Source organism: Python bivittatus, unplaced genomic scaffold (assembly GCF_059951505.1).
Source record: "Python bivittatus isolate LINGU-HERP-01145 unplaced genomic scaffold, Pbiv_v1 ctg000690_np1212, whole genome shotgun sequence".
In the NCBI taxonomy this organism is placed as follows: Eukaryota; Metazoa; Chordata; class Lepidosauria; order Squamata; family Pythonidae; genus Python; species Python bivittatus.
The window spans coordinates 19,855,056-19,867,458 of NW_028277096.1; the positions used below are offsets into that span (position 1 = coordinate 19,855,056).

The window sequence follows — 12,403 nt, forward strand, 5'->3', positions numbered from 1 at the left end:
GAAGCAACATTTGTAAACGTACCTTTTATCTAAAGCTCGAAGCACCTTTGCAAAAACTTCTAGTTCACAGAACTCGCTACCCAGCTGGCACAGTCGGCCTTGTTGGTAAAGCTGCATAAAAGAAAAGCAATTAATTTTACTAATGCAACAACACATGCTAATTTCATACCACATACTGTGCCACCCATTTCATCCAGTATGATGGTACCATATAACTTAAAGAGATACTATTATTTGCTGGACAGAAGGCAACATGCCTTGGATTTTTTAACATTTTAACATTTTAAACTAAACACACGGGTTTAACTTATACGATGTATTAAACCATGTTTTTTAAAGAAGCCACAACGGCTGGTTTCATACCAACCTTTAAATCAGTGTAAGAGGAAATACATTTATGGAGAACAATTGTATCCACAGTCATTACTTCTGAAGTCTACATAGAACTTGCATATATAAGGGCAGTCTACGTCTGAATACCAGGTGCTACAAACAAATTAAAGTTATTTTATTTATTTATTTATTTATTTATTTATTTATTTATTTATTTATATTCCACTATTTTCGATGAATTCCCCCTATCCCTTTTCGAAACTTTCTAAGTGAAATCTTCTCCAACCTAGATGTCCTCGAGATGTGCAGCTTTCATTTCCCAGAATCTTTGAGCCAGGGTGGCTACTACTGAAATTCTGGGATTTGAAGACCATTCATCTGGAGAATACTAAGTTTAGGGAAGGCCGGCCAAGAGAGATAGCTGACTGGACCATGTAAAAAGAGGATACAGGAAGACAATTCTTAAATTCCTAAAATAGCTCCTAAAGCTACTTTCATCCCAGGATGTTTCTTTCTTATCAGGAAGGGGGAGAGAGAACCCATTTTTTAGAATTAAAAATACTTTTTAGATTGTACTTTAATTTCTTTTTTAAACACTCAAGTGATTTGGCAGCTTTGTTCTCTCCGATCTGGCAAATAATGTATTGCTCTCCTAGCAATTTGTACTATAACCCAGGAAAATAAATGTTTACAGCCCTGCATGCTTTCCTTAAATCAAACAATGTGTTCTAGTTTGAGCGAACTGAAGTAACTATCAAAAAGAACGTTTCATTTCCAAAAAACTCCCACTTTTACACTGAGAAGAATGCACCTTATGAAAGCACTAGCATTTTGGTAACAAACACAGTAAATGGTCTTCTGTAGCTGAGTTAGCATACTGCACTAAATGATATGTGGAGTCCTTGGGGTTCTCTGAGCTTGGTTGTTTCCTTGCAAACGTTTTGTTACCTGGCTAGGTAACATCTTCAGTGCTAGAAGGGAGTGGGGTTTGAGCAATACTAGCACTGAAGATGTTACCTAGCCGGGTAACAAAACGTTTGCAAGGAAACAACCAAGCTCAGAGAACCCCAAGGACTCCACAGTTCAACCCTGAGCTACACATATTCTTTTCTATTGTTTAGCTTATAGCCAAAATAGACCCTTTCAGTCTTAGGGAAGCAGGGAAGGGTTTGGTATTTTATGAGAGGGCCACAGAGGGTGGGGTGATAAAATCAAGTCGGGAGGGCCAGGATTTTCTGGAGTTTTAGGGAAAGTCTTGCTTATGGCATTTTGGGTAACCTACAATCCACTGGGGACTTGAATGACTCCAACTTTGGTTTTACAACCCAGAAAAGCCCCGCTCATCTTGCATTAGTAAAATTCAGCAACAAAATCAGAAATTTTCAGCAATACTTTTATTGTGCAGAGAAACAAAATAGTGTGTTAAGTTTTTAACACATCCATTTTGCCCCTCAAAATCAGAAATCATCTTAAAACAGCACTGGAGGGTAGGGAGGCCAAGCAGAAATTTCCATTCTGCCATTCTGGTGACACATCACCACTGCTTACAAATATGAAATAAACAAGTGGAAGAAGGCTGTCCGCCCAATTCATAGTTCAGTGTCCTGTGTAAACCAGGCTATGCTGGCTTGTTGAACAAATCACAGATTAATGTATGCATGAACCAATATGCCATGATTATTAGTCATTTTAATACCAATAGTTTGACTAACCAGTTTTAGAGCCACAATATTCTGCTTTGCTGTATACATTACAAATGTTATACACCTCTGGCAATTTGACAACATTCCATATATCTTAACTGCTCTTTAAACAGCTGGAAACACTAATTATTTAGCAATTATATAATGGAAGTACTTATCAAGTAACCTTATTTGTTATTAAAATCCTTCCAGAAAAGGCCATGTTTGATCTAGATGGCAAACATAACTGGCCAGGTGCCAAATTTTATATGTAGGGCAATTCCCACAAAGGCTGTTGAACTCAAAAAAAGATTATGAACCAGATTATGCTTGGAATAAGGAACAGAGGTCATGAATTAGGTAAAACAAAAAGAGCTACTTAAGGCTGCAATTTTTGTAGTAAATCCCACTGAACCCAACACAGCCGTCATATTCTCAATCTCTAAAAAAGTGACATATTGTATAGTGTATACTCCTGCTTAGATTTCCTTTAAAAGATATGACTTATTGGCAGTAATCATGATCTACCTATCAAGGATTATTATCCCTGAGACATAAAACCACTTCAAGACATGGTTTAAACGATAGTCTAAAACAAGCACCAACACACATCATGCTATACGAAGAGTACCTTCACCTGACATAAGAAGTAACATTCAGAGTCACAACTAAGGGATGCCACACCAGATTATTTGGCAAATCACAGCTGTGGGTATTCAGTGATTTCTGTTCCTGTCAATCTCCCAAGAGATGTTGGATTCCACTGAGGCCAGTCCTCAAAGGGTTTGCATAGCTGATTGGGGCAGTGGGTTTTAACCAGATGGCTGAAAAAATGATTAAAGCAGATGAATGTTAATTTTGTTCTCCACCCTTTTGTTTCCAAGGAGAACTCAGCAGAGGCTAAAAGAAGCAAGGTGGAGAAGTACAGATGTTGATAGACCAGTAGCTCCATTCTGGAGCCCTCTTACACCCCACCCCACTGAATTACCTGGGGGATAATGGCTGTTTAACCACAAACTAGCCATTCATCAAAGTCCAGAAAACAAAGCCAAAGTCACAGGTTACATTTTTCAGATCAATCAGAGCTCTGTTGTAGGTTTGGATGATATACAACTCCAAACTCCATATGACTTCGCATTAACAGGTAGAACATACCATGGAAGGGAAAGAATTTGTGCATGAGAGGGAATATGAGCTACCACCTCAATCTCCTTCAGATATGTTAAGCCATGCCAGTGAGGGATTCTGAGAGTTGAAGCACAGCACAATTGGATGTGTCATGTTACGGAATGCCATTTTAATTTATTTATTTAGAGGACTTATGGGTCACTTGAAAAGCACTGACCCGGAGCAGCTTAAGGTGATAGAGGCTATCTTGGGAATGACTGGATCATGTCCAAATAATAGGAAGAAATATGGGGAATTATATTCAGAAATCAGAACTATTGCTTTATATTGTTACATACTTATCAAGAACCATGATATAAAATATATAGAAACCTTAGGCAAAGAAAGAATAAAAATAGCCACCTCAGCAGCAGAGCCGTCTAAGCATGTCTTTGGTTCCTTGGGAGCCCCAGGCCTGGTGACATAACCAGGTCTTGAGGGACTTCCAGAACATCAAAAGGGATGGCGCTAATCTAATTTCAGGAGAAGAATGTTCCATAAGGCAGACATCACAGCAGAGAAGGCCCATCATCTCTGACCCACCAAATGTATGTCCCTAGATGATGGTACCTGTAGCATGCCTTCTCTGCCGGTGTATATGGGGTGGGTTGATGTAATTGGGGAGAGATGCCCCTCAGACAACCCAGTCTTATGCCATGAAGGGCTTTAAAGGTTAAAACCAGCACCATGAATTGGACCTGGAAGCAAACTGGCAACCAATGCAGCTCAAGGAGCAGAAGCGTAACATGCACTGTTCAAGGAGCACACATTATCTGCCTGCGCCACTGCATTCTGTACCAGCTGAGGCTTCTGGATACTCTTCACGGGCGGCCCCACATAGAGGCATTACAATAGTCCAATCTGGAGGTGACTAGGGCATGAATGACCGTAAGCAGGGCCTGCTGATCCAGGAACAGGTGCAACTGGAACACAAGACAAAGCTGTGCAAAGGCCCTCCTAGCCACAACTCCCACCTGCTCATTGAGCAGGAGTCGTGAGTACTCATATCACGTACTATGTCTGTCTGGGGCAGTGCAGCCCCATCCAGCACCAAAGATGGCATAGTCCTGGAACCAGTGGTACCTAAAACCCAGAACCACTCAGTCTTGTCAGGGTTCAGCTGAAGCCTGTTGTTCCCCATCCAGACTCTCACAGCCTCCAGGCACTGGGATAAGACTTTCACGACATTGCTTAATTTGCCAGAGGTAGAGATATATAATTGGGTATCATCAGTATACTGATGATACCTCACCCCATGGCGACAGATGAGCTCATATGGCGGCCTCATGTAGATATTAAAAAGGAGAGGAAAAAGGACCAAACCCTGTGACACTCCACATAGTAGGGGCTGAGGGCAGGACCTCTCCTCCCCAATCATCACCAATTGGAATTCACCCTGAAGGAAGGAGGCGAACCAGCATAACACCGTGCCACCCGCTCCCAATCCTCTGAGCCAATCTAGAAGGATACCGTGGATGATGGTATCGAAAGCTGCTGAGAGATCAAGTAGGGAAAGGATGGATGCACAACTCCCACCCTGCCCACACCAGAGATCATCCAACAGTGTGACCAATGCCATTTCCATCGTATACTCAGGTCTGAATCCTGACTGAAAAGGATCCAGATAATCCCCCTCCTCCAAGGCCCTCTGTTGCGCAACCACCTTTTCCACTGCCTTCCCCAAGAAAGGGAGGTGAGATATTGGATGAAAATTTCCACCATGGTGGGGTCCAGTGATAGCTTCTTAAGGAGGGGGCGAACCAAGGCCTCTTTAAGAGGTAAAGGAACAACCCCCTCACTTAAAGAAGAATTAACCACCGCTAGAACCCACTCACAGGACAACCCCTGGGCCATGAAGGGCATAGATCTAAACAGCAGGTGGCCAAGCTCACAGTCCTGAGGACCCTGTCCACTTCCTCAGGTCCAACAGGTTCAAACCATTCCCAGATAACAGGGCCAGACCCCTCCCAGGCATCTCCTCTGGACCTGCAACAAGGCCAGCATCCAACTGGGAATGAATCTGAGCGACTTTATCCAACAGATGCTGCGCAAATTCCTCTAAATCTATATGGAGCAAATCCTTGGGGTGGTATGTTGCCTTTTCACTTCACAAATACCACCATTTTCCAGGCTTAACATTACAGCTTTAAAGCTATGCCTGCAGGAGTTCCTTTGAAGAATGGAAAAAGCATACCTTGGAAAAAGAGACACCACACTTGCAGCGAAGGAGACAAAATTGATGCAAACCGGTTGTGGCTGTGTTCAGACATCATACCAAGCCAAACAGTTGATGACATATGTTAATCAACCCACAGTGGTTTGCCAATAATGGCTTATGATGAGTCCAATGCCTGAAATTACCTAACCTGAGCTCAGAAATCACAGATACTGACCGCTGTTCCAATGACAGATCAGTCCCGCAGCATGGTGGCTAGGAGTCACGATTTTTCTGTGATGGTTCCCAAATAATGGAACTCCATCACAGGGGAAATATGACTGGCTCCCACAGTGTCATATCTCTGCACTGAGCCACAATCTACAGAGTCTATCACAGTGGCTGGATTAACTTCATTATGCCAAACCAAGGCTAAACAAACTGCATGAAGGCTTAACATGAAGCGTGAACCCAATCTCAGGGAACCACAGTATTTCAAGGAGAAAAAGTACGTAAAAAAGTTGGCTGAACCAAAGTCCTAGGCCTGAAAAGATAACCAGACAGTTAAGTGTTCAAGTTTGCTTGATTTATAACAGTTGATTCTCCACTTATGAACCAGCTGACTGCACTTACTTGGAATGTACATGGCTTGAGTAGTTTCTGTAATTCTTCTTCCCAAACACCTGCCATATTTTAGTGAGGTCCTACCTCTCAAATAATTAGCTATGTTTTTCCTGAGCTGTCCAAGCAAAGGTCAGTCCTGCCAGGAATAATTGTTGTCACCAAAATAAAACAGGTATACAGATCAACGCTTGGAACTTTACCAAAGACAGAAGCTGGCCAAGCTGTGCTTTGGACCATTCCCAGCTGGAGCCATCTTGTCACCATACAACCGGATGGGGGTTTCAGGGTCTGGTAGAGAGTCCCCACAACACACTAGAAAGGCATGCATTGTATCTTTTGACCTCTATTATACATACCCTGTTTCTTTCTTTCTGAAAATAGTTAGTTTATTTGGACATAGCAGGTCATTTCTTCCTAGGTTAAAATCCAGATTGTAACTTTAAGGCTTCTGCCTGTTAGATCTTGCTCTTCAAAACACCAACCTATGGGTAACCTCTCTCAAAACAGAGAGCATTAGTGCCACAATCTAATAGATGTGCTTTAAGAGTATTGCTGGGTGAGGAATCTGCGTACCAGAATACGTCATGAGAGAGCAGGTACTGTAGGCCAGACATAAAAGGAAGCAACTTTACAGAGAAGCTCTAAACTCAAAAAGGTTGCAAGCCAATGGATTAATGATAATCATGTTTTGAAGCCAGGAACTAGGCCTGATTCAAACATTGTACTAACCCTTATTGTTGCTTTCTTTTGACTTAGCATGTTGTATGAACCAAGCCGTGATTTCAGTAACCAATGACTAAGAAATACTGGGTTAATTATGCTTAACTACAGTTGAAGTCAGAAAAGAAGAATTCATTCTGGAGATTAAAGGAAAGTAAATGATTGGAACTATTCCTGATTGCTTAATTAGGAGTAAATTACATACACATCTCTTATTCATATGCAACTCCCAGAAAAGTCAGTCCTCTTTAGCCACAATGCAGTTTGATATTTTCTCTCTGAATTAATCCCACTATCATGAAATCATAAAAAAAATTAATTCTTCAAATTAAAAAAAACCCCAAATCTATTTAAAGGACTGGCATCAGCCCTGCCACACAAGCTACAGACTAAGCTACATTGTACTTTATCAATGCTACCTAGTTCAGCCATAGTGGATAATGTAGGATAATCACAATGGGGTTTTGACAGAATGGGATTTGGACCAGAGCAATGTTTTGATGACAGACAGCATTGCTCAAAAACTGAATGCTGTACTCTGTTCTCTTCGGGAGAAAGAGCATAAAGTAAATAAATATCCCAAATTAAAAAAAAACAAGCTGCTCCTTGAACACACAATATTTGTCTTACACAGCACAGCAACTCCTTGATGCTCTCTCATGCTCCATTCCAAGAAGGATCCCACTGGCTTCACTACAGGATTAAACATTTTAATAACAGTTCCATGTTGCTCTTTTGGGAAGAAGATACACTCTTGGGGGTTGTTTTTATTTTTCTTTTCCTAATATAGCCTTTTTGCAAATAATGCATAAGCAACACTATCATCCTGCCAGATTTTCCAATCATTATTTCACAACTTCCTAGTCACATTTTGCAAATGATTTTTTTCCTTCTTCTTGGAAAAACAAAGATAACACATTACGATTCCATTTAGTTGGCTCTAGAATACGTTCAATGAATCTAAGAATACAAGAACTGGGTCAGACAAAGGCCTGATTCACATAACACATTAAGCTTTTATGTGGTTCAGTTTTAGCCTTGCATATTACACAACCAATTATTAAGTTTTGTAAACCAGGGTTTACATCTTACTGCAGAAGTAGCAACATAGTGTCCATGGACACTTCTCTTTGTGCCACCAATCTTCCTGCCATGCTTACCTTTAATTTTAAAATGAAATAAATAAAATGTAAAGGAACCAGCAGCGAGCTCCTTGCCGAATAAGAATTTGAACTTATCTCTCAGAATCCTGAACACCTTAACTACTATTCTAGCTGGTGTGCCACAAAGTAAAGTCTGTGTTCACAGTGCACCATGACCCATAGTTAACCGAGCCATGGTTGAATTAATTAAACTGGTTGGCTGGATTTGCAGAACATAGTGAGCCACAAAGTAGCCTACCCCATTTTGGTCCAATGCATTGTATGATCCAACTAAAGTATCCACTTCCAGCAACAAGGACATGTATAGGAATTCCTCTAGACCCCCTATAGGTCCCATAGACATACCTAGAAAACAAAAATAGTACATGGCTGCCTTTCTTTGGAAGTGGTCAAGGAAGCAGACAGAAAAAAATGATAAACTGGGTAGGTTTCCCCCCCCCAACAAACTATGGTTAAAAAACAAAAGCCAGTTTGGTGTAGTGGCTAAGGCACCAGACCAGAAACTAGGTGACCGTGAGTTCTAGTCCTGCCTTAGGTATGAAGTCAGCTGGGTGACCTTGGGCCAGTTGCTCTCTCTTATGCCCTTGGAAGAAGGAAAGCGTAACCACTTCTGAAAATCTTGCCAAAAAAACTGCAGGGACTAGTCCACGCAGTCACCAGGAGGGAACACTGACTTGAAGGCATCCCCCAAAAAGCTTCATCTTATGTGGCATAAGCTTTTGTGGACTGGTACAGAATTCTCCAACATAAACCATCAGTTGATTTGGCTGCAACCCCCATCATCCTGGATTGAAGGCCATATCAGCTGAGCTTGGAGGAACTGGGTCCCTTCTGCTGTTTTGAGTTACACATCAGAGAAACCTATAATCAAATTACTAGGTAACATTTCCAAGTAGGTCCAAATAACACTGGGACCAAAAGATGAAGTAAATTATTATTATTAATCTGTATTGTCTATGCTATATATACTATCCCTCTGTCTCAGAAAATCATTTATACTTCTCTGTGGGCTATTTAAGCAACAGCACTCATCTGAACATCAGAAGCAGAAAGAATGATTTAAGTGGACATTGAGTACAAACACTAAGAGATATCCATCTTATACCTGATGTAGTAGATCAGAAGGATCCCCCAGTAAACTTTGCCAGGGGATCAATTCCTTCGACTGGTCCATCCACAGACCTCCTCCCCCAACTACCATACAAAAGAGGAGCACTGCATGTCACAAGGGACAAAACATACTGCTTACTCAGCATTCACAACTCCTGTGGAAACATACTAAAGCTGGAGCGCTTGTTTCCCCCATCCTGACAAGCTGTGATAAGTAGCAAGAGGGCATAACATTTTTTAAGGTGGGAGAGATGGCCAGAACAAAAAGTGGGAAGGGCTAGGCCAAGAATCTAACTTTAACGCAATTATATTTATTTTTGTTATTACAACTCCCCAAGTACTGATAATGTTTTCCTCATATAATGTTCAAATTTTAATTCAGGGACCATGTAAGGAGGGGACCACATGGAGGTTCTGTGGGTATCAGATTGGGCACCTGTATAGCTTTCTGTTAGCACACAGGGAATTTATGTTTTTCTTCAGCTTAGGCAGATTTCTCTTATTTCTCAGATTTCTCTAGCTAAAATATTATTATGATTATTAAAACATTCTACTGTCCATATAATATATTCAGGAGAATGGACACTTGGAATTGACTCGTGGATCCCCTTAGAGTGTTACTCTTATTTGTCCTTCTAGACAAGAACACAAATGAAAGTAAAGAATGGAAGAGATTTCTTTCTTAGAAGGGTTTTGCCAACTCCAGAAAAATTAAGATAGATGTAACACATAAACACACACTCCAATGTGTAAATATGACTGATAGGTGGGAGATTACCTATTCTTATTTTTTTTTTATACAAAAATCACATATTGCCTCTACACTGCCTCAAAATGGACAGAAGATGAACAGGCTTTCCACCACCATCAAGAAAACAAATATGAACTATGTTTTAAAGAAAAATCCTATATAAATGGGATAAAGCAATTTGCTACATAACCAACAATAATATTTATATGAAAAACAAAGCCACAGAATACCATCAGCCGTGGTCTAGATAAACACCAAGGATTATTGCCTAACTTCTTTGGGGCCTTTCTGTGGCTCCCACTCTGAATATATTCCCAGATAGCAAAAAGCAGGGACTGCAGTAAAAATCAAATGGTCATTTTTATGGGTGAAACAAACAAACAAACAAACAAACAAACAAACAAAAGCACATCTTCTCTATTAAACAGTTGTTTCCAATTAATACCACCAGATCTCAGCCCCTGATGAAGTCCAATCTGTGAACATACTTCAAAAGCTGAAGCTAAAAGAGCACCAGTCCTTCTTTATTATTGTTATAACAGAATAAAGTTACTAAATTTAAGATCAGATTACAAACCATGGTGCATTCTAAGAAAAATACAGATAATCAAAACAATGCAGATTCCAAAGCAATGACAGTATTTCTCCCACCAAGGAATCTACGTTTCTCTTGGGATGGGCAGGAGGGTTGTAAATTAGTCCTTTAGAATCCTACAAAACAGTGTCCACAGCTCCTAAATCAGCCTTCCTAGACCAGTGCCCTCCAGATGTGTTGAGCAATGACTCCTAAAACGACAGTCACTTGGATAGAAATCACAAGAGTTTTAACAGTTCAGGACATTTGGGGGTGTCCTATAGACACAATTCTTCAATGAAGTATAAAAAATCAAATGGTGGCAGTTTTCTCCAGAAAAGGAAGGTGCCTTTTTAAAATCATGAGGTCACATACCCAGAAAGGATATAAAAGTTGGCCAACTTTAGAAGTGGGGATAAACTTTTCAGGAGGTTTGGAGAGGGGGGAGCAAAACAAAAGGCCAAAGAAGGAGAGACGTAATAGTTGGGTGAGAAACAGACAGAAGAGATTCATGGGAAGCAAACTAAAGAGTAAAGGCAAGTAATCACGCAGAAATGAGCTGGGAAGAAGCAAATTATTCTGATGAGTGCAAATCATCAAGAAAGAAAACAAAATCCTACCAAATTCTAAAGGGTCACGAAGTGATTTGTTAAAAACATATGCGGATGGGGGCAGCTCCAGGCAGACTGAGGGGTGCAATTCTTCAGTGAAGGGTGCAGAGAAAAGCAAAGACATAGACTACAGAAGTGTGATTTTCCAGGAACGGGAAATAGAGACATCAAGGAATAAGGGCTGGTGGAAATCCAATTCTGCCATGAGACGAGCTCAGAACTGGGTGCAGGATAAACAAGGCACATATTTTGGGGGAGGGTTTTTTTCCCCCCCAAGTTGTTACAGTAAAAAAGGTGCCAATACAACAAGCTGGCAGATGGAGGGGTCCAATTCTCGGTGGGGGTGCAAAGAAGCGGGGTGGCGGCACCAAAGAGATGGGAGGGGGTGGAACTCTCCCTCGAAGGGGTGCAAAGCCAAGAGGAGGGATAAGCCAGCAGATTGGGGCGCTTGCAAGTTCGGTAGAGAATGGAGGGCGATGATGAGGTTTTGGGGAGATGTGGAAGTGGAAAACAGACAGGCGGGCTTGGAGAGGGGGCAATGGCCGTGGGGAGAAGCCGCCTCCCTCCCTCCCTCCCTCGCCCGAAAGGGAGGCAATGCCAGCGCCCCCCCCCCTCCGAGAAGAGGAAGGCAGCGACCACCCTGCCCGCGGTCTCCCATCCCAGCCGGGCAGGCGGCGAGAGCGAGGGCCGGGCCGGGCCGGGCCGGGCCGGGCGCCCTCCTCACCTTGTAATAGACGTCGAACTGGATGTTCTCGGGCAAGGAGCGGATGTCCCTCCGGCGCGCCCGGCCGTAGCTGTCGACCACGGCCGAGATGGCGGTGTTGTAGAGCGTCTCGGGCACCCACTCCAGCTCCACGGCCGCCATCTTGCGTGTGTCGGGCGGGCGGGCGAGGAGACGAGGCGGGGACGCCGCTGCCTTCGCCGCCTTCGCCGCTACCCTGTGGCTGCTGCTGTTGCCCGAGCCGCGCTGCGCCGCGTTGCGCCGCTCGGGCCTAGTCGCTCCGCCCCGCCGCGGGTCGAGGCGTCGCTCCTTCCTTCCTGCCTTCCCCGCGCTTTCGCCTCGGGCCTGGCTGAGGCGGGAGCCGCTGGGGGCGCCCTCGCGGAGGAGGAGGCGGAGAGGGGCGGAGAGAGGCGGAGGCAGGCCGCCGCCACGGCCTGGCAGGGACCCCCGCCCTCGAGAGGGGCGAGCCGGGCCGGGCCGGCGGTTCCCTCAGCGCGAAGCCGCGGCTAACCAGCCGCGGGGCCGCCCTCGCCCGGCGCGCGCAGCCCGCGGACACCAGCCCACCGCGGGGGGGGGGCAGGGCGGCCGGGCTGGGGGCCCCCGCGGCCTCGGAGGGCCCCCCGCCCCCCCGCGTGCGAAGAGGGCGCGTGCCCCCAGGGTTAGTGGGGGGAGGGGGAGGCGGAGACGCGGCAGTTGGAGCAGCCCTGAGCTCCCCGCCGGGCTTGGGGCGCAGGAGCTGCTGCTCACCCTTCGCACGGCAGGCCGGGCTAAACGGGGCTGGTAAGCTTGGGG

The 12,403-nt window shown here is 43.9% G+C and overlaps 1 protein-coding gene across 1 annotated transcript in view; it reads right to left on the reverse strand.

Moving 5' to 3' along the window:
- Positions 1 to 12,381, reverse strand: part of APPBP2 (amyloid beta precursor protein binding protein 2) — a 34,316-nt gene extending 21,935 nt beyond the window's left edge. Inside the window, exons 1-2 of the mRNA XM_088152215.1 lie at positions 11,615 to 12,381; positions 23 to 111 (exon numbers count right to left, since the gene is read on the reverse strand). Coding sequence (XP_088008341.1) covers positions 23 to 111; positions 11,615 to 11,755 — 230 coding nt within the window. The 5' untranslated portion in view covers positions 11,756 to 12,381. The remainder of the gene's footprint in view (positions 1 to 22; positions 112 to 11,614) is intronic.
- Positions 12,382 to 12,403: the final 22 nt, after the last annotated feature.